The sequence below is a fragment of the Grammomys surdaster genome, unplaced genomic scaffold (genome assembly GCF_004785775.1).
Source record: "Grammomys surdaster isolate TR1022 unplaced genomic scaffold, NIH_TR_1.0 125679, whole genome shotgun sequence".
Lineage (NCBI taxonomy): Eukaryota > Metazoa > Chordata > Mammalia > Rodentia > Muridae > Grammomys > Grammomys surdaster.
The window spans coordinates 1,580,378-1,602,911 of record NW_021620516.1 but is presented as its reverse complement, the minus strand read 5'-3'; the positions used below and the strand labels follow the sequence as shown (position 1 = coordinate 1,602,911).

Sequence of the window (22,534 nt, the reverse complement as noted above, 5' to 3'; positions counted from 1 at the left end):
GAAGCAGATTTCGTAGACCTTTTACAAAATGTCAAAGTCAGAGGGAACACAAGGAAGGAACTCACAGGAGTCTTAGTGCATGAATAGAAAATGTGAGCATGTGTGTCATTTAACAGTGCTTCGTAGATCTCATAATCTGGCTGACTGTACGCTTGATGATTTAAAGCAGTGTAACCTGTTTGGTTCCTTTTTCAAATGATGTTCCTTATGATACAAAGTGAGTATTGTTTTTTCTATGATGCCTTTGTAAGAGGAAGTCAATTCTGTGTTCATTATTGTAGCTCCCACTGATGAAGTATGATCTGGGCTGTGATAGTTTAACATCCCCATGTTACCTCTAATACGTGTTATTTCCTTTTCACATGTTGCAAGCAGGAAGGAATTAACTTCAGGCACTGGCTTTTACTTGTGATTGTAATTTCTTACTGCATTTGCTCACATAGCTGTACTGTTAAAGATTTTCTTTTTTTATTTCAGAAGCGGAAGTGTCAGAACACTGCACAGGTATAACCCATCTTCCTCCTGAGGTAATGCTGTCCATTTTCAGTTACCTTAATCCTCAAGAATTGTGTCGGTGCAGTCAAGTCAGTACTAAGTGGTCTCAGCTGGCAAAAACAGGATCTTTGTGGAAACATCTTTACCCTGTTCATTGGGCAAGAGGTAGGTAAATGGGACTTTGAATTTGTTCAAAAAGTATTTCAGTCTGCCTTTTTAGGCAAGTAGTCAAAGCCATTAATATGTAATGCAGAGAAGGGAAACTTTGAGGGTTTGACTAAAAAATAGATTTTATAGTTGATGTGGTTTTAGTATACATTTTAGAAGATCTAGTCATGGTGAAGTATTTGTGAGTAAATTTTTAATGGCTGCTATTTCCTTTAGAATAATGAAGAAAAATATGTCAGAGTTTGTAAAAACTACTGGTAAAATGTTGATAATTGTTGAAGATAAAAAATAGGTACACAGAAATTCATTGTACTATATCTTTGTACATATGACAGTTGTTGGAATTTTTCATTGCAAAAGTTTAAGATAAGTATAATTGATTTTTAGAACTGTTAAATAATTACGTTATTTCAGTATTTTAAACATAGAATAAGTTTCTGTAAAATATAAAGGTGACATACATACAGTTTTCCTTTGGTCATGGCTTAAAGTGACTGGTTTTGTCTTTAACATAGCTTTTTACAGTGATGGTTAATGTATTGCTCTTTAAAGCACATTAGTTTCATTTTGCTAAGAAGTTGCTTTCACATACAAAGGTTTAGAGAAACTTCTCATGAGTATGTAATACAGTCATGGCATATTTACAGCTATTGCATACTACATTATTTTGTCACTGAATTAAAACAGTATCTTTTAAGTATCATCTTCAAAATTTCCCTGTATAGGGCATTTTGCAATGGAAATGTGTATTTCTTAAGAAAACTTTGACTGATTTAAATTAATGAGTCTTATTTAAAAACAGTTTATTTGGTAAGATGTGTAGCTATTTTTTTCTTTTTTTGAAGGACAGCTTTTTACTATCTTACTATGTATTCCTGGCTGGCCTGGGACTCACCCAGATCCACCTTCTTCCTCTGCCAGCACTGTGCTTTGAAAAATGTTCTTACTCTATTGCCGAATCTTTCCTCTCAATTTCTGTCCTACTGCATCAGACTCCTTAGTGCTGAAATGAGAGGCACGTGGTGAGGCAGTTTTGAAATAAGCTGTTCTTAAATATTTAGTGTTAGAAGTGGTCAGAATTATTAGTTTTGTATGGATGTGTTTTTCATATTACTTGTAGGATGGTAAATTTGAATAAAATGTTAGATAAGGCACATGAATGAATCAGATTTTTTTTGTTCAGTTGTTTTTAATTAAGAATTAAGACAAACTCAAATAATGGTTTGAATACTATCAAAGGTGATAATGCTTATTTCATGAAGCCACTGCATCATAATTATACAACTTCACTTTTCTCTGTTTTTAACATATTTAGACCAAGCCTTAGTTAAACATTACTTTTGTTTGTATTTGTTTTTGCTCCTGTCAGGGATATTTGCACTGTCTGGAGACATCTTTGCCTGTCTTGATTCTGGTTACTGTGCTGTCATCTAGTGCAGTGGTTCTCAACTTACAGGGCTGGGACCCCTGGGACCTCTGGGGTTGCATATCAGATATCCTACATATAAGATATTTATATTATGATTCATAATAGTAGCAAAATTACAGTTCTGAGGTAGCAACAAAATAATTTTATGGTTGGGGGGGTCAGCACAACATGAAGAACTATATTAAAGAGCCATAGCATTAGGAAGGTTGAGAACCATGAATGTAATGGGTAGAGAGGCCTGTGTTGCTAGTAAGTACCTTGTAATCTGTCGGTCAGCAACTTACGTCAAATAACTACCCAGCCTAGAGCCCTTAATCGTCTAGGTTGGGAAATCTTAAGGGAGATATAATTTTAAGAATTTTAATAAATTAACAGTTATTTTCTATATCTTCATGGATGCATGTACTGTGATTGTAGGAGCTTACACTTACGATTTTGCTTTACCTCATTGCGCCCCCGTTTTCTGTTTCTACCTACTGTACATTACTGACCAATCACCATAGAGAAACTAGCTGTCCTCAGAATGGGGCTATTACTGGACCCAAAGTGAAGTCACAGCAGAGAAGAAAAGATTAGGTTACTTCTAGCAATTTTAAAAATTATAACTGTAGATACTGATAATTTTTACTTTTTTAAAAATCAGATTATGCTTAGAAACCTCATTATACTAAGCTTTATTCTGCCCTTTATAAGGAGTAACACAGATACATGGCTAGGTATACAGCAGACTATGTAAGCTTCTCAAGTTCTTTTTCTTTAGTTTTAAAGAAAGATTACCCTGGGAAATACTTACTGTTGGTTAGTAATTAGTGCTATTAATTAAACTCATATAGTCATAGTTCTTTTTGTATGTTTTAAATTGAATCCTTTGACTATGTATGTGTAGGTTGTTTTTTTTTTAATCACAGATATTTCTACATATAGCTATTGCCTGAAGTTCAAATGTGAATAAGAATTATGTTGATCTTCTACCTAATTTGACTTTGTTCCTCTCGTCCATTCACTGTGCAGGTGACTGGTATAGTGGTCCTGCCACTGAACTTGAGACTGAGCCTGATGAGGAATGGGTGAGAAATAGGAAAGATGAAAGTCGTGCTTTCCAGGAATGGGATGAAGATGCCGATATAGATGAATCTGGTATTTCATGCTTGGAATAAAAATTATTACATGGTGGTTAAATAATTAGCTTTCTGGTTAATAATTATTAGACCTCAAACATGTATTTCATATTTTCTAAAGACTTTAATAGCTTGTTTCTCTGAAGAATTTTAGGGGATAATGAATAAATTTAGAATTTCTTGTTAGAAGTCTTTTAAAAAAGAGAATGGTTTCTCTTGTTTTTTTTAATATTAAAATAACAAAATCAGACAATGATAGCTATTTTTGTGTGGAAATAAACCATCTTCATTATAGTGCTTTGCAGCTTATGATATGTGATTTAGGGGTATTTTGGTTAATCAGTTCATCAGCGTTTATTGAATCATCTGTTGAGATGGTTGAGAGATGGCAGACAGGATGAAGGTATGTTTGTAAAGTCATGTCACTTGCCTCAGGGTTGTTACAGAGTTAAGAGGTAATGTGTCTGAGAGACTTTGGGTGGGTGTAGCTTAGGGTAGAGCATTTGTATAACACGTATAAAGCCCTGAGTTTAGTCTCCACTACAAAAAAAAAATCATATGTGAAAATTAATTGTGTTGCAGTTTTAGTCTACCCTCATTAAGTACTATATGAGGGATGGTCTGAGAGTAGATAAAAATTCATCCCTCTGTTAAATAAATAGAAGCAAGGGAGAATTTAGAATATATACTGTCTTCATTCAAGGTACATAATGAGAATTGCTGTAGTAGAGGTTCACAGTGATGTTTGAGAGTATAGGGGAGGAAGACAGATTGTGTCTTAGATACTACTTTAGTTAATTTTTAAAACATCATAGAATAGTAAAAATTTATAGGTAAGAAATTTTAAGAATTTTCTGTTTGTAAAGCTAAAATAAGCTGGTCAGGTGGAAGGTGTGTATACATAGAAAACAAGAACTACAATGATTATTACTTCAGTAGTGAAAGTGTTTCACATTTTTATGAATTGAAGAGGACTCATTTTGGTATAGTTTCAGGAGTTTGGAAATTTGTTTAATAAGGCAGATAGTATTTTAGTTAGCTTCAGTCATATGCTTCTCTGTGGCTGGCAGTAGAATGTGTAGCTGTAGATTTTTTTTTTTTTTTTTTTTTAGTAACAAAGCAGACTTAGACAGAGATGACCATGGGGAAAAGAATGAATTAAGAATAAAAGTATAGCCGGGGAGTGGTGGCACACTTTAATCTCAGCACTTGGGAGACAGAGGCAGGTGGATTTCTGAGTTCGAGGCCAGCCTGGTCTACAGAGTGAGTTCCAGGACAGCCAGGGCTATACAGAGAAACCCTGTCTCGAAAAACCAAAAATAAAAAATAAAAAAATAAAAAATAAAAAAATAAAAGTATAGTGGAATAAGTAATGTTTGCTGAAGTGATTTTTAGTGGTACACATATTGTCCAAGTAAAGGAAGAATTTGAGGTATTTATAAAATAGTTGAAGTCAGTAAAATATTTAGTAATTACTCTTTTCACATAGCTTTCTTTTAAGTACTATATTTAATTTTATTTTAAATAAATCTTTAGTATATCAAGCTGCTTTATGGTTCAGTACAGTCAGGTTGGGAGTTTAGTATAGTAAAGATAGAATCTTGAAGAGTCAGACAGATTTTAGGCCTAACTTACAGTGTGGTTTCTTTTTATTAAATTGGCGTTGTAGGAAAATTTCTTTTCCTTAATTTTGGGGCTTAAATTTAGGTCTTCATCCATCCTGTAAAGACAATCTGCTGGCAAGCTAAACCTGTAGTTTTTTGTTTGTTGTTAGAGAAATATTGTTATAGACATCCAAGCTCTATAAAAGTTACTAAATGCCAAAGGCCATGTTTATGTTTAACTTCTTATGAGCTAAGGTGTCTTCTTTTGCTTAAGATTCATAATGATAAGGTTAATAAAGTTGTTTCACATCTAGCTCTGCGTCCTTTTTAATTAGGTAGAATAACTTACGTTACTTTAAAAAAAGCCAAAAAGTTATGGATCATTTATTCCTTCTCTTGAATAAGTTTTACAGTTTTTTGACTATTCAGAACTTTTTATTGTTGCTGGAAAGTGAATTGTTTGCAAAAGTGAGGGTAGTATAGAGTATTTCATATTTAGCATTTTGATGCATCCTTTTGGTGGCCTACTTAAAATTGGTGTATCTAGTTCTTAGATGTTTGAATTCATTTTACAGAAGAGTCTGCAGAGGAGTCGGTTGCTATCAGCATTGCACAAATGGAAAAACGTTTACTCCATGGCTTAATTCATAATGTTCTGCCATATGTTGGTACCTCTGTAAAAACTTTAGTGTTAGCATACAGCTCTGCAGTCTCCAGCAAAATGGTATGTACAAATGAACACTAGCTTGAGTATTACAAAAAAATAGTGAGACAACTTTGGTTTGCTTATTAATGTTTATCTAAGACGGAAAGAATAGAGTCTCTTCCCATGGATAGGAGTACATTGTTTGCTTTCATATAGTTTCATTTCTTAGGATATTCTTTGTAGCATAGTAATCTTGCCTGTGTTATAGAAAAGGGAACTGAAACTAGTCAGTTAAGCATTTACTTGGATTTATAGATGTTAGGTGGTGAGTCTTAATTTTATATGGTTGATTATAACATGTAAGGCATGGCAAGATGCAAAAATGAGATGAGTTAGTTTTATAAAATTATGACTTCATAATATCTCCTTGAGTATTCCTTTAAAAGGGTTTTTTTTTTTTCTGGGTCTAATTTCTAAGAAACTTTAAGAAGATTACTAGAAATGTGGGCCCAGGGTGTAAATGAGAGGTAAAAGGCTCATTTGGTATGTGCCTTTTGTGCAAGCATGAGAACCTGAGTTTGGATCCCCAGAATGTACAGGTATGTGTATAATGGCATGTATTTGTAACCACCGTGTTGAGGTCCAGGAGAAATGAGTACAGAAACAGGCAGATTTACACTAGCAGAACCTATGGCTTAGAGTTCAGTAAGAGATCGCGTCTCAGAAGATTAAATGGAGGAAGATATACTGGATTAACTTCTGGCCTCCATTTTCACTACACCAAAACGTAATTTGAGCACTGAGTGTAACTGTTTTAATGCATTCTTTGAGTGATTTTATTTTATTTTTGTCAGTATGCACATAGACTTAGGAAAAACCACAGTGTTATATTTATCATTGTCTGTTGCTTATCTAACTGAAGTTCCTACAGGACCTCACAGTGGATTTCCTTTCCTTCTTAGGTTAGGCAGATTTTAGAGCTTTGTCCTAACCTGGAACATTTGGATCTTACCCAGACCGACATTTCCGATTCTGCATTTGACAGGTTATTTATTTTAAATATCTAAATATAATAAATAAAATAAAGCCAGCAAACAATTATGTATTTTCTTTTATACGTAATTGCTGTTTACTAATTCTACTCTGTATTACTGCTAAATCCCTGCCATGTATGGTGGTGACTTGATAGAACCTTCCCATCTTTTTTCTCCTTCTTCACATGTGGCAGCTGATCTAGAGCATCAGTATTGTCATTTGTATAGATCAGTATTACTATTCTCAAGGTTTTATTTCAGATTTTACGTTCCTTTTGGCAAAGCTCCCTTTTAATGTAATTCATTGATTTTTTGATTCAGTACCAGTCTGTTCAAGCCAGGCAAATGATTCTTCCTCAGAAATCTCTAGGTTTCTTGTTATTTTAGCTCCCCTTTCTTCACAGTTCTGATAGATCCTATTTCAGAGGGAGAGAGAGGGTCTTTACTTGTTTCTAGCGTTTGTTTCTTCTATACCTTTATTATGCTGTAGCAACTCTTTCATGTGTGTGCTGCCTCCCCCCCAACTGCTTTAGTACAGGAAACTAAGTCTCTCCTATCCTCTTTCCTCCTCTCTCTCTCTCTCTCTCTCTCTCTCTCTCTCTCTCTCTCTCTCTCTCTCTCTCCCTCTCTCTCTCTCTCTCTCTCCCCCTCTCTCCCTCTCTCTCTTTCTCTCCTCTTTCTCCCTTTCTCTCGTTCTCTTTCTCTCTTATTACTTGTCTTAGTATTTTTTTCTTATCCCTAGTACTTAAAATATTCCCTGATGATAGAAATAAATTCCAGAAATGTTTAATTAATGATTTTGTATTTAAAGTAATGCTCATGCCCATCTGTATGTATAATTTAATGCTTTTGGGGAATTTAATCATCTTCTTCCCTCTTGTAGTTGGTCTTGGCTTGGTTGCTGCCAGAGTCTTCGGCATCTTGATCTGTCTGGATGTGAAAAAATCACAGACATGGCTCTAGAGAAGATTTCTAGAGCTCTTGGAGTTCTGACATCTCATCAGAGTGGCTTTCTGAAAAGTGCAGGCAAGGCTACTTCAACTCCATGGACAAGTAAAGACATTCCCGTGCCATCCACCACGCAGTATGCCTGTTTGCACAATTTAACTGACAAAGGTGTTGGTGAAGAAATAGACAACGAGCACACTTGGACTGAACCTGTGTCTTCTGAAAGTTTCCCTTCTCCTTACGTGTGGATGCTAGATGCTGAAGATTTGGCTGATATTGAAGATGCTGTAGAATGGAGACACAGAAATGTTGAAAGTCTCTGTGTGATGGAAACAGCCTCCAACTTTGGTTGTTCCTCCTCTGGTTGTTACAGTAAGGACATTGTGGGATTAAGGACTAGTGTTTGTTGGCAGCAGCATTGTGCTTCTCCAGCCTTTGCATATTGTGGACATTCATTCTGTTGTACAGGGACAGCTTTAAGAACTATGCCTACACTCCCAGCGACTTCTGCAGTGTGTAGAAAAGCATTAAGGACTACACTGCCCAGGGGGAAAGACTTAATTTATTTTGGGAGTGAAAAGTCTGACCAAGAGACTGGACGAGTACTTTTGTTCCTCAGTCTGTCTGGATGTTACCAGATCACAGACCATGGTCTCAGGTGGGTGATCATCTCTAGTTATTAGAAAATGGACATATTCTCAGATGAAATATTGTATTCCTGATGTGAGGTTTTCACTTGGTTTATTTAAGCAAGAAAGTTAACCAAGGTTTGTTAAGAGTATTGGAGCAATAGTACTTCTGATACATACCAACATGAAGTTTCATTTTAGTCAGTTCAAATACATTGTGGAGTATACAGGAATATACATTTAGAAGTTTAATTGCTTAGTAATTGTCCACATTACACTTTTATAATACAAGTTGGTAGATAAATGTATAGACTATAGTCTCAAGAACATGTTACAGAAGTAAATTTTACATTCAGGACTTTGTCAACCATGTTTGGTGTGATTTTTTTTTATACTGTGAAGTGCCTATAAACCAAATTGCTGTTGATCTGTGTCCACTTGTTGCTGCTGCTGTTGAGACACTGTTAGTAAGTAACCTTGGCTGCTTGGTGCTTGCCATGTGGACCAGTCTAGCTTTGAACTTGCAGAGATCCACCTAGCTCTGCTTCCTGCGTGCTGCTATTAAAGGCAACACTTACTGCTTTTTTGAGGCAAGGTCTTTTTCTCTCCGGGGTTGCCTTCATACTTACTGCAATCCTACTTCCCAGCACATGGGAGCTTGAAACTCCCTGTCCTGTAACTTAGGTGACCCAGCGCTCTCTTCTGTCCTCTGCAGGACCAGATAGCAATTTGGTGAACACATACATACAGGCACACTACATCTAGTTTCAGCATTGCTAGAGATCTCATCTAGACCTTCATGCATGCCAGCAACTCTAGCAGCTCAGCTGTGTAACATCCTAGACGTTTGTTAATTGCTCCAACCCCCCTTTTTGTAGTGGAGAGAAAAGTGGGAGTAAAGTATTCAATAGCTCTTCAGAGACTGAGAGGCAGATCTCAGCAGCCAGGTCTTCCTTCTGCTGAGGGGACCCACTTAGAGCTATTAGGTTAAGAATATTCTTTTTGTTTTTAGATTTATTTTTAATTATGTATGCAGATGTATGTATTTGCATTGGCACATATATGGAGGTGTCTGCAGAGGCCAGAGGCAATGGATGACTCCCCTGGAACTGGAGTTACCGAGTTAATGTGGGTGCTGGGAAAGGAACTTGGGTCCACTGGAAGAGCAGTTAGTCCTCTTAACCTCCGAGTCATTTCTTCAGCCCCAGTTATACAATGTTGGAGGCAGTAAATGGAGAAACATACACACCTATAATTTAAAATAAGCTGAAATAGTCAAATACTTTAGTATTTCATGGTTTTTGGTGGTACTGCAAATAGATACATTCTTAATTTCCCTTTTTGATTGTTCATTGCTAGTATATAGAAAATAATTTGGTTTTGAGACAGACATTCACCATAAAGGCTTCCCTCAAACTCTGTTCAGCTTCCCAAGTTCTGGAGTGGTAGGTGTATGCATGCCCTCATGGTGGGCAAAGGTTTAGTAACGGAATTCATTTTTATGTGTTGGTCTGTTGCACCTGTTTTGTTTAACTTTTTAGCTCTATGTGTGTTTTGTTTTTTGTTTTGTTTTTTTGACCCTTTTCTCCCATGAGCTAACCCAAGACCTTGGATATGTCAAAGTGCTTTTCAGTGGAACTATACCCTCAAGTCTTAAGGGTTTCTACTTGTATTATTTATAAACAGATCATTTATGCCTTTGCTTTGTTTTGCTTATCCAGTTGTGCTGACTAAACTTACAGTGTTTTAATATAAATAGAAATGACAATACAATTTTAGTGACCATATCTTTGTAATAAGTTTAGAAATTTGTCTTCCAGCTTCTGTTATTTACTATTGGCTCTCTGGAGTCTCTTGATCTTAAATATGAATTTTAAAGGTAGCTGCATCACTGAAAAGCTCACAGTGAGTCATAAAAGCTGTACCCAGCTCTCCCTGTAATCAGCTCTAAAGAAGAGTTTTTTTTTTTTTTTATCCTCCACAGTTATTTACTGCTGGTGTGATATTGGAAATCAGCCTTATGAATCTTGAGCTGAGTCTTATAAGTGTGGTGAACTTTCTGCATTAGTTTTGTGAGTCTGCTAAGTCTTTTGAGCTTCTCCCTCTAGGACAGAATGTTTGAATTTAGGAGGTATAGTATACCCCTTCCTCTAATTCTTGATTCATCCTATACCCACATCTGTGACATCTGAGTTTTGGAGGGGCTGGTGAACAGATCTGGTCTTTTTCCTCTATTTATGTCTGAGCACTTATAGCACCTGCTAGAGTGGCAGCTGTCACTTAATCTCAGTAGCTTGACAAATTCTGAGTCTCTGAGAAAACTGCTTAAAGTTTTCCTCCATGACTAAGATTGACAGTCACTTTAATCTGTGGGCATACACACAAATACTTAGTAGAATCTAGTATGTAGGCATATCACGTTTATTTAAACAAAACAGTAGTAGTGGCCTCCCTGGCTGCCAGGACATAGAGAGGTAGCTCATTTCTGGTACTGTGACTTTTAAGAGTACTTTTCTCTCTGTGTTTAAGATGCCTTCCTTCAGACGTTTTTGTCTTTTTTGTAGAGGTTCACAAGTGAAGTGTAAGTAAGGGATTTATTTAGATCCCGAATCCCAGGTAGTCCAGGCTGACCTCAGATTTACTTATGCATCAAAGCTGGCCTCCTTGAACTGATGCTGCTGTCTTGTCTGGAGTGCTGCTGTAGGGATGCTGGGTATCTTGCTACCTCCCATGAGTTTGGCAGGGCAAGCCTATGTTGCTTCCCCTGGCTTAGGATAGGATAAGGGGGAGTAAAGCTGTGCACGTGCTTCCCAGGCTTGCTCCTGGAGCTGGCTAATGGGCTCTGACAGGCTCCAGGAGCTTCTCCATGGGCCATGCTTGACTGCTCAAAGGCACTGAGTTGAGTGAATAATCTTGTCCTTCAGTATACTTATAGGGGAGAAATTGCAAAGTTTACTTTAGGGAAGGTAACTGCCCCTAGAACTAAATGATCTTTTTCATTCACACCACTCTGTCATTTAATTTAATCCTCCTTTCATGTCTTTGGTGAGCCACTCACTGGTCATACACTAAAACCTTCCAGAGACCTACCACCAGAACAGCATTTGACTTTGTCTTTTTTTTTTTTTTTTTAATCTGACATATCTTTTAGAAGCAGCTGCAGAGATGCTGTATTTCAGAGTGTAGGCCTCTGAGAGCAGCTCTAGAATCAAGTTCTGAGCTCACAATCTCAGAAACCTATGTGACACTTGAGTCTTAGAAGAGGGTCAATCTCTGAGGCAGACTTGGATTCAGATGAGCCAAAACACTGGTGTCTGGGGTTGGAGAGATGGCTCAGTGATTGAAAGCTCTTGCTGCTTTTGAGGTCAGTGCCCATAAAGTCCATAAGTTCAGTTCCAGGGAATCTAATGCCCTCTTCTGGCTTCCACTGGTACCAGGCATACACCCAGGCAAAACACTCACGTATAAAATAAAACCAAAACTATTGTCAGTGACTCTGAAGTACCCCTCAGCACCATGGGTCCAGGTTTCAGTTTCCTCAGAAGACAGTGTGCCATTTCAGACTGGGAATAGTAATGTCTGCTTAGGATGAGCAAGGTACTATTTTATATATAAAATAAAATAAAACCAAAACTATTGTCAGTGACTCTGAAGTACCCCTCAGTACCATGGGTCCTAGATTTTAGTTTCCACAGAAGACAGTGTGCCATCTCAAATTGGGAATAGTATGACTGCTTAGGATGACCAGGGTACTATTTTCTCTGGAGGCAGGGTACTATTTTGCCTCACGTAGAGGACATAATTCTGACTAAGGCATTTACTCCCTGGGACCTTGGAATCCTGGGCCACCAGGGATGACTGATCCCAAAGTATTAGAGGGGAAAGGAAGCCATTACTCCTTCCTCCAGAGCAGGACAACAGTTGTTCATGGTTTCAAAACTATATAATTCAGTTGTTGTGTGGGTTGGAGATGGGACACAGTGTTGGTTCTCTCTGTGGCATGTCACAGCTGTGTGGTCTCTAGGTAGCTGTCAGTTGTGTTTAATACTGTGAGGGACTGTAAGTGTTCAAGGTGGTTGCAGGCTGCTAGAGGTTCGTTCTTTCCTTTTACCTTGAATAAGAACTTCATCATGGTTGCTGGTTGGGGATTGGGCTTTGGAAATGAAATGTGTGCTTTCAATTATGAGGCCACTCCAGGCTCTGGGCTCTACAGAGTTTCTAGAGTACTGGTCCTTCTCCTTGTGTTGGTTTCATTAAAATATAGTTTTTATTGGTTGTCTTGGCTGTCTTTTCTGTAGGGACCATTTGTTAGGGGCATTTAGTTGTCAATCTTGTTGAGATCTCTAAAAGTCCTTAAAGTCATTGTTTACTAACTCTACTATCTTGGTAATTTATTGCTGTGTGTTTCTATTGACTGATGTATTTTTTTTCTCTCAGATTCTTTTAATATTTAATAGTTTTTGGTTGGGCAGTAGATAGTTTGAATTATATATTATTGAATTTGGGACTTTGTTTTATTCTTTAATAATCTTCCCCTTTGCCAGGAGGTGGTGACATATGCCATAACTCCCAGCACTAGGGAAGCAGAGGCTGGCGAATCTTCATAAATTCAAGGGCACCCTGATGTACAGAACAAGTTCTAGGACAGCCAAGGTTATACAGGGAAATCCTGTCTCAAAACCAAAACAAACAAAAAATTAGCTCCTTTGAGTCACCGTTGTTTGCATCAGTTCTATAACTTGTACACGTTTCTGTAGCTTTTCCTTCTTTTTGTATGCTTTATTGTTTAAATGTTTCTTTCCCTGATTAAGGGCAGAATTTGTTTATTATTCATTTGTTTTTTTGTTATTTAAGCCTCTGTCTGGCATCATTGGGCATTTGTAACAAGACATAGATATTTTCTTGCGTATTGTTACCATACCTCAGTCTTTCATTGAGTCATACTGCCCTTGGCTAAAGACAGTATTTTAACTTTGATATCCCTTTATTTTTTCTTATTCTCATCATTGCCCTCAAAAAACATGTACACACACACACACACACACACATACACACACACACGGACACACGGACACTCAGGTATACACACATATACATACATGTATCCATCCATCCATCCATCCATCCATCCATCCATCCATCCCCACATTAGCCCTAAACAGCTGTTTTCTCCTTTTCTATGGTACTGTGCTGCTTTTGTTTTGTTTTGTTTTTGTATTTTCTCTCTGTAACATAGTACTGCTGGCCAAATTCTGCTCATTATTTCTTTCATAGCATATGCCATTATGCTAGTATGAGAAACGTTTTCTGATCTTTCAAGACCTTCTGTGTCTTCTTAGAAGACATACTGTATTGTAATTGCTTGTTTGTATTTATAGTTTGTTTTTCCACTAAGAGCCAGTAAAGCCAGTGACTGAACACATGACAAATATAAGTACGTTTGTAAAATTTGACATTTCATTCAGATACCGTTTGAGCTTTCATATTCAAAAGGCATATTTTTTTATTGTAAATTGCTCAAGGTCTTAGAGTTTATGAATTATTGAATTTTAAGTATTTTCTTCCTTTTAAACTTTTCTTGTGGCAATTAATTTTAGCACTTAGGAGGCTTGGACAAAAGAATTTTGAATTCCAGACCATCCTTGGGTATATGAGTTCAAGGGCAGCTTGAACTGTAGACCCTGTCTAAAAAAAATTTCCTCATTCATGTCAAACCACATAGATTCTGAACTACTACCATTGTTAACCTGAAGTCTATAGAGGTGGAAAAATGGTGGGGAAAAAATCTTTAATATTAGACTGTAAGACAAAATAGACTTAAAACATGCCCCTTTTAATCTTTACCAGTCAGTATTCTCTTTAGTATTGGTAACTCCTGTAAGTCTGGCCAGATGTGGCATATGCCTGTAATCCCAGCTCTTAGGAAGGAATAGATGGAGAATTGCTGTTCATTGCTAGCCTGTTTTGTACCGTGACTTCTAGGCTAGTCAGTACTGTCTGGCAAGAAGGTTTCAAAAATCATAGTTCATTCTTATCTCCATAATAGTTTCCTTCTTACATTGGTTCCTAATGTACTATAACAGCATTCATTTTAAAACTAAATTTGGTATACTAGTTTCTTAATTTATCTCTTCTGTATCATTTTTTGATATTTGTTTAATTATCATTGTATAGTAACTTGACAATCTCAATTTTATTCTGGATATATTTTAATTTCTACTGTGGTTTTTAGATTTGATCGTGATATTAAGTTTTCTTTTTAAACGCAGAAATGAAGTCACATAGTATCAAATTTACCATCATGAATCCTCTTTTAATACATTTTCAACATCCTTAAAATAAAAGCCCTGTACTTGTAGCAGTTACTCCAATTCTTCCTTGTCCTCAGTTGTTGGCAATTATCATTCGTCAGTGGGCAGTTGGGGTGTTTTGCTTTTTGCCTGATGTGAATAATGTTGCTGTGGACATTTAAATTCTAGTTTTGGTGTAAAACTTTGGTTCTATTTTGTTTGTATACCCAGAAAAGGAATTCCTAGATTGTTGGGGATAGAGTCCTAGTACTCACAGAATGTTAATTATGCAGGAGTATCTCCTCAGTGGAGGAGCTAATACTCAGATACCTGTATCCCATCCAGAAAGCTGAGAGTAGATTTTGATAATGACCTGGTGACCTTACTGTCTGTGGAGGCAGACCTCACTCAAATTCCCCAGAATAATTATCCCAGATTTTCCTCCCTAAACAGTTACCAATCCTTAGGGGAGAAGGCACATGTACTTTAATAGCCTGTTGACCTCTGTGCTAGTAGTCAGAAACCACATTAGATTCTTGGTCTTTTAGGTATAGAACCAACAGTCATGGTCACGTAAACTTTGTAATAGACTTTCTATGTAGCCACACCTTAAGCGTTATTGTGCACCTGGAATTGAACTGATGTTACCTGGAAACCTTTTCCCAAATTGTACTGTGCTTTAAATATGCCAACCATGAACTGCCTGACATTCGATTCCCTGAAGTCTGATCCAAGTTGATGAAGTCGATCTGTAGTGGGTTTTCTTTCTTAAGCTCTCTGGGTGGGTCAGTTCGCTTCCCTGTCAGAAACTGCAGGGATCACTCCTCACTAGGGTATGGGGGAAGCTGGTAACTAGGTTTCAGATTTCAGTAATTTATTTTGATTATTTTTATTTTCTTAGCTTTGTAGGAGAATGAACAGTACAACTGTAGGTCTCAGTGTTTCTCTGTGTGAGAATTAAGTTACTATCATGTTTTTACAAAGTGTCATATACTTCTTCATTGGAGTCTTCAGGAAAAATGTAGATTTTTTTGTGTGTGTGTCAGATGTATTTCTGCCTAGGGATGAGTCTATTATCAGTGTTTTATAAAAATTCTTAACTTATTGCCAACTTGAGAGTTATGTAAAATACTAGTGGTCCATAGCAATATAAAAACTCCAAAGGTTACTATTTCCTGATTGTCCCAGTATTTCTTTTGCAGGGTTCTGACTCTGGGAGGAGGGCTGCCTTACTTGGAGCACCTGAATCTCTCTGGCTGTCTGACTGTAACTGGTGCAGGGCTGCAGGATTTGGTGTCTGCATGTCCTTCCCTAAATGACGAATACTTTTACTACTGTGACAACATTAACGGTAATGCCTTTTAACAGTGAGATACTTTGAAGAATTTAAGATTTTTGAAGTTCTAATAATTTTTATAGTTTTTATTTGCTTTCTAGATTCCTAATTGCACAAATTGTCTCATTTTGAGGTTTAGTCCTTTAAATTTAATAAAATTAAAATGATTTGGTTCTTTAATAAAAGCAAAATACCACACATTTTTACTTTGTGAAGGTGTTTCTTATCCATTGTACCAGATTTTTAGGCATGTAAGAGTTTAAATCACTTAAAAATGACAAATTGTTATAGAAACAATAAGATTATTCTAAGATTTTGGGAATTCAACTGTAGTATTCTAGCATTTACCCATTAACAAGTTGACTTTTTCGATACAATGATTTTTTAGGAATGACAGACTTATTTATTTCTCACAGCACTGCTTTATTTAATGTGGTAGCTAACAAAGGAAGACTTTGGTAGTGTGAACTCCTTATGAGGAGAGGAGACTGTGTAGCATTGAGAAAAGATGAGATGCCACAGGCATGACAATTTTCTATACTGTTTTCAGAAGGTGATTCCTGAACCAACTTAAAAGCCACGAAGTAGAGCTTGGGGAGTAGCTGGTTGGAAGAGTGCTTGTTAGCATGCATGAGGCTCAGGGTTTAAGCCCTAGCACCATGTACCACAAGAGTGGTGGCTTGATGTCTGTCATTTGTTTAAGCACTCTGGAGGTAGTGTCAGTAATTCAAGGATATCCTTTATTTCAAGTTCAGCTTGGGCTGCATGAGATCCCATTTTAACCCCTGCAGATACACACAGGATACACGCACGCACGCAAGCACCACTAGTTAAACATTCCTACCGCCCTTTTTTTTTCTTTTTTAAAAAGTCTATTCTGTTCTTCATTGAGCCTATTGGAACATGCATTTTCAAATAATGTTTGTTGCTCTTTGGGGCATTTGATCTCATTTAGTAGAAACTGAATTTTTCAGAAGCATAATAAAGGTGCTCCTCAATTATTAATAAACAGAACAAATCATCCTGTATTTGTAACTGGAAACAAATTTAAGTAGCTTCATTCTCTTATTCACCTATCTTTTATTTATGTTGTATACTTTTGGTTTTGAAAGCCCGGTTCATTCTCAACGGAGAGGGAAGACCAGAGTTTATCTCTGGGAGAACAGTCAACAGGATTCAGGGAAACTAGAGAGAAGAAGAAGATTTTATAATGCAGAGAAGTTAACAAGTTTTCCATTTCTTGGAAATTAGTTTCTCTTAAAATAAATGAGAAGACAGGAGATCTCAGCTCCTGTTTCTGGAAGAGTTGACATGTTCTTAACAAAAGCAACTTGTTAGAGCCTATATTTGCTTTCTTTTGATAGCAGCAGTGTAACCCAGCAGTGGAAAAATGAGTGTTTTTTTTTTCTTTTTTAATCCAGCTGAACAAATAAAAACAAAGTAAGTTTTGCTTACTGTTAAAAATAAAGCCATGGGGGACTGGACAGATGACTCAGTGGTTAAGTGGATGACCCCATATTGCTATTACAAAGGACCAGAGTTTGGTTCCCAATACATGGAGCAGGTCACAACTTACTGTAACTGGCTCCAGGGGATCCAACACCCTGTTCTGGCTTTTATGGCCGATGCACTCATGTATGTATACCTGTGCACATGTCTATGCAATCTGAAAGGATAAAAATAAATACAGCTTTTAAAAACAAAGCTTCCTAAGGCTTACAGGGTTCATTTTAAGACTAATTAATACATAATTTTAATGAAGATATTTTATTTGTATATTACTTTTGAGTTGCCTATATAATTTTAGTATAGGTTGTATTTGGAAACAGATTTCATAATGTACTTTGTTTTGCTTAATGGATATAGGTATTTTGATGGGAAGTATTAAGTTTTAATTCAATTTTATTATTTGCTTACTTTGTACTTAAATGTTTTATTGGAAAATATTTAGATGAAAAAGTTAAAGTGCTTAAAATCTTTTGTACTTTCTCTATTGTTTTTAATCTTAATCTGTTTTGAATATATAATAGCATTCCAAAGGAGTTATTTACTCCTCTGTTGAATGTAAATTTTTTTTGTTTGTTTTTGTTTTTGTTTTTCGAGACAGAGTTTCTCTGTAGTCCTGGCTGTCCTGAACTCACTCTGTAGACCAGGCTGGCCTCGAACTCAGAAATCCACCTGCCTCTGCCTCCCAAGTGCTGGGATTAAAGGTGTGCGCCACCACCGCTTGGCAAATGTAAATTTTTTTATTTCTAATTTTCAGTAGAAACTTTTGAGAGAGCTGACTTTTAAAAAAGGTTTGAAAGCTATTTACAGTACTTCAAACAATACAATTCTAAATTTCCCTTCTTAACTTGATAGAGCATGATTTGGAAAAAATGGAAATGCTTTAAAGATTACATATAATGCATTTTCTAGGAGTCTAGGTAGTTGTTTTTAAGGCGGTACTTAGAATCAGTCTTCTTTGTAAAAGAGTATATAATTTAGAAGGTGCTGGAATTGTACCCACTTGTAAAAGGTGACACCACTGACATAGTTTCTTTCAAAAATACTCAGCTTGTACAGGAAATACTTGGTGAGGATGTAGAATCCCTCATTTTTATTTCTGCTAATAGTCATAATCTAGTACATGATTAATTCAGAGTAATGAGGAAGCATACATATTTGAAAGTAACATTTAATTTAAAATGTATTTTGTTAAAAGAAAATCTACATAATTACCACATTGTTAGTAAAAAAAAGAAAAACCTTAATGCTGATGAACATTATTTGTAGACTAGATAGTGAACGAAGAGAGCATACTCTGCCTTCTAGGCACTGGCAGAGACATTGGGAAGGATGTAGCCCTCAGCTACTCTAGTACTGCATTGAACAAGATACTGTCTTAAATCTGATGCCAAACACACATTCTAATTCTTCTGAATGAGTCTCCATGATTTTTAAATGACTTGATTTGGATAAGTGAGGCGTCTTAGCTGTAATGTTTACACAAGTCTTTATCATTAATGTAGTTGTTGTATGGCATAGTTTAGAGCGCTGAAGAACATTTGAACAATGTTAGTAACTTTCTTGTGCTGCTTTGCATTTCAGTTTGTGCATAATTTAGCAGTTAAGGTAGATTAGCTCATAGTTCTGCAGGTGACAGTCTCAGATGATTTGCTCTCTTATGTTTCTAATTTAAGTTAAAAAAGGAATTAAAGGTAAGTGAAGGTAAGTGTAGACATACTCATACATAGCATGAGCAATATATGCTTAAAACCAAGAAAAACATGTCATTTTATAAATAGAATTAACTTCCTTTGTATCTTGTTTCATCTAAATATAAAAAAGAATTCTTTGCTCTAACAATTATGACAGTTTACTCTTTAATTTTCTATATTCTTACTATAATTTAGCCTGATATGTAATAATTGTTTGACTCCTTTATTCTACAGTGAGGTAGAAGTTTGCTAGCAAGAAGTCAGATATGCTTTGAATTGTGTCATATGGGAGAATAGCATCCTTGACCACATGTGTCATTGAGCGTCTTTATTATCTCTCTTAAAACCCAGTTGTACACTTGTCTTTGATGCTTCTAGCTTTGGCTGTTTTCCTAGGCCACCATGGAATTCAGTATAATACTCCTTCTTTACCTTTCTGTCACTCAAAATAAAGGGCATGTGTGTAGGCAGGGTATATGGAGCTGTGTAGTCCAGTGACTTCGGAAGCTGAGGTACGAAGATGAACCTAGACCTTGGCAGCCAGCATGGAAGACATAAGATCTTGTCTCTTAAAAAGAGAGACAAGCAAATAAAAATGTGTGTGTTGTATGAATATAGACATGTATGGTCTTTTATTTGGAAAATTAAAATTTTCATCTCTTCAACAGTTGCTGAGAATAGAATTGTGTACTGATAAATAATAGGTACATTTTGTTAAGATGTAGCAGTCTAAGCATGAATCAGATTAAAGCTCAAGGGGCGGGTGGAGAGATGGTGAGAGGCAGTACCTGGCTTTTACAGGACGCTATCAGGTGTTTGGTGTGAAAGCAGTAATATGTGATGAGTGAAGCCAAGCTAAGCAAGGGGATGGCGAAGATTGACTGGTGCATAGGGAGCTGGAAATACCTTACAGGGAAACTTGGTTAAAGGCTGACAGTGGGAGAGGAATGTTAAAGTTTAGGATTCTTTACCAAGGTATTTCTATCAACTACAAATATATACTAACCTTTTTAATTTTAGCTTTATGTCCTATTTTATCTAGAAAATACTGCTTTAGATGGTGTTATAAATTTTAAATATTTGGTATATAACAAATTAAAAATGGAAGATTTTAATTTTTATTAAATAAAAATTGTACTGTAGCACTCCAGTTGTATAGGGTACTTTTTAAACATGTATCATCCGTGTCAACAGTCTGAAATCTGAGTTCAGTCTTAAGTTTATACTATTGCCCATTTCCATATTGTATGTCATGTCCATTTCCCTTACTTAAAGCTAATCCTAGGCATGCCAGTCTTTACAATCACTTGCAGTTCTACATATAAATAAAGTTGAGTGTTTTTCTTAAAGATAATTTGTCATTTACATAGTAAAATATATGAACATTATATTTCAGTGACTTTATCCTAAGAAATTCTTCATTTTTTTCATACGTGATTTCTTTGGATAGAAGGAAATGTTGTCCTTATGGTGATACATGTAGTCTAAATGTTTAGTTGCAGGTATCCTAAGTACTGTCTCTGGGTATTAGCATAGTCACCTCCTCCTGCACCACACTGCTGCTCGTGGGAAATAGCATGCTGCAAATGGATTCTCAGTGGATTCTCAGTTAAGCTGGGAAGCACTGAGGGGCAAGGAGATGTTAAGTTCATGAGATACATTCTGTAGTGATGTTCTGCTGCTTCATGTGTTCTCATTTTGTTTAGTTTTTGTGTATCACATTTGCAAGCTTTGGTTTTCCAGTGGAAGTATAAAGAGCTCCTTTATTAATTCAGTATACCAGCTACATTGAGTCTTCGAAATGCTAGAAACAACCCTCTACCTTGGTTTCTCCTTATGAAAATCATTTAATCAGAATATTCTCTAACCTTGTCAGCGCTCTTTGTTACTTTTCTGATTTCTAGTTATGTTCCTGAATAAACTTCGATCTTTTATTTAGTGTCTGGGCAGTAGAGTACAGCTGGTGTAAAATTCCAGCTATTCCATAAGTGGTTTATTATTGTAAGTGAATCACAGATTTATGTTCTAGATGTTTAACCACTTGTTTTGCATTCAGCTTTGGGACGAATTTTCATCTAAAGCTATCTTTTCCTTTTGTTTAGAGGTCTACAAATACTCAGAGTATGGAACGTATATTGAGGATGTGTCTATGTAGTACATTGTTTTAAACTTTGAATATGACATTTATTTTAATTGTTCATTGCTGCATTCTTTAGCTGACATAGTTCAGATAGGTTTTATTTTCTGTATTATGTTTTTAGGAAGGATGCTCAAAGAAGTCTTGTCTCCTTTTTTCCTTTGGGTTCTAAGATTCTTGGGAAATTTTATTACGTTAATCATTCCATATTTTAGATGGAATCAGACAGCTATTGGCAATTTGTCTAAATTTTTACTGCATTTGCTTTAAGATTTTACTTGTGTGATGTCAATTAAGTGCTAGTAAAACACAGATTAGACTCTTAGGCAGAACTGTTTTTGCATGATCTCCAAGAAATACCTCCCCTCACATGTTGTTTACTTTCATACAGGTCCTCATGCTGACACCGCCAGTGGATGCCAGAATTTGCAGTGTGGTTTTCGAGCCTGCTGCCGCTCTGGCGAATGACCCTTGACTTCTGATCTTTGTCTACTTCATTTAGCTGAGCAGGCTTCCTTTCATGCACTTTACTTATAGCACATTTCTTGTGTTAACAACCCATTTTGGGTGTGTCTTGTTTTGGCCCCATTTCTTAGAGACTCAGAAATTTAATATAGCAGTGAACTGTACAATGTTGTTTTTCCTTGCAAAATATATTTTTGTTTTAGAAAAGGATTAGGATTTTTTGTTAGGGTGAGAACAGTCTTTCTTTCTTCTTTTTTTTTTAATGAAATAAATGCTTTAAAAAGAATATCACTACTACCATGCTATTTAAAGTATTTTTAGATTATTTGCATTTTAGTCAGTGGGGGTTATTGGTTCTCTTATGTGTAAACACTGTACCAAGTTTTGCAGATTCTTCCAGATATACATTTCTGAAGTTTTATTTTCAGAGACTGAACATTTTAGAAATGAATCTCTTTTCCCCTAACTTTTTCTTTATTTGAACAATTCTCAGGGGCCAAACAAACACACTTAGAAGCAAGATTCTTTCAGATTATAGAATAAATTGGCCTCTTGGTGCTGGCTCAGTAAGCCAGCAAAACAGCAGTCTGTTTCTATTTGCTGTAGTCACCTGCTTCCACTGCTGTCCCTAAACTGTTTAATTCGAGAAGGATTTTTAAAAATTCCACAATTGTTTGAAGAAATGTATAAATAAAATCTACTTTGAAAACTTTACCAAGCAATATCTTTTGTGTTGTGATTTTATTTTAAATCTCAATCTAAGTTTACCAAATGTTTTGTTTTTTTGGGTGCCCATGAAATGATCCTGACACATAAAATAGTTTTAGATACTAAATATTACTGAGTTAAATTATATTTTGAAGTTAATTATAATTATTTGTCATAAGGAGAAAATAGAGCACACACACACCCTTCCTTTTCCTTCCTCTTAAGTGCAGACAGAGTTGTGGGAGGAGGAAGTAATCCTGAGTCAGCTTCGTTTGTGGCTGTATTTTCTGGCTGTTTACAGGAAAGGAACAGAGTTGGGAAGACACA

General features: G+C 36.2%; 1 protein-coding gene across 1 annotated transcript; it reads left to right on the top strand.

Moving 5' to 3' along the window:
- Positions 1–456: 456 nt before the first annotated feature.
- Fbxl5 (F-box and leucine rich repeat protein 5) lies at positions 457–22,221 on the top strand. The gene is made up of 7 exons (XM_028787824.1): positions 457–660; positions 3,104–3,229; positions 5,390–5,538; positions 6,423–6,505; positions 7,378–8,100; positions 15,564–15,712; positions 21,426–22,221. Exons 1-7 carry the CDS (start codon positions 531–533, stop codon positions 21,500–21,502), a joined length of 1,437 nt encoding a protein of 478 aa, XP_028643657.1. The 5' UTR covers positions 457–530; the 3' UTR covers positions 21,503–22,221.
- Positions 22,222–22,534: the final 313 nt, after the last annotated feature.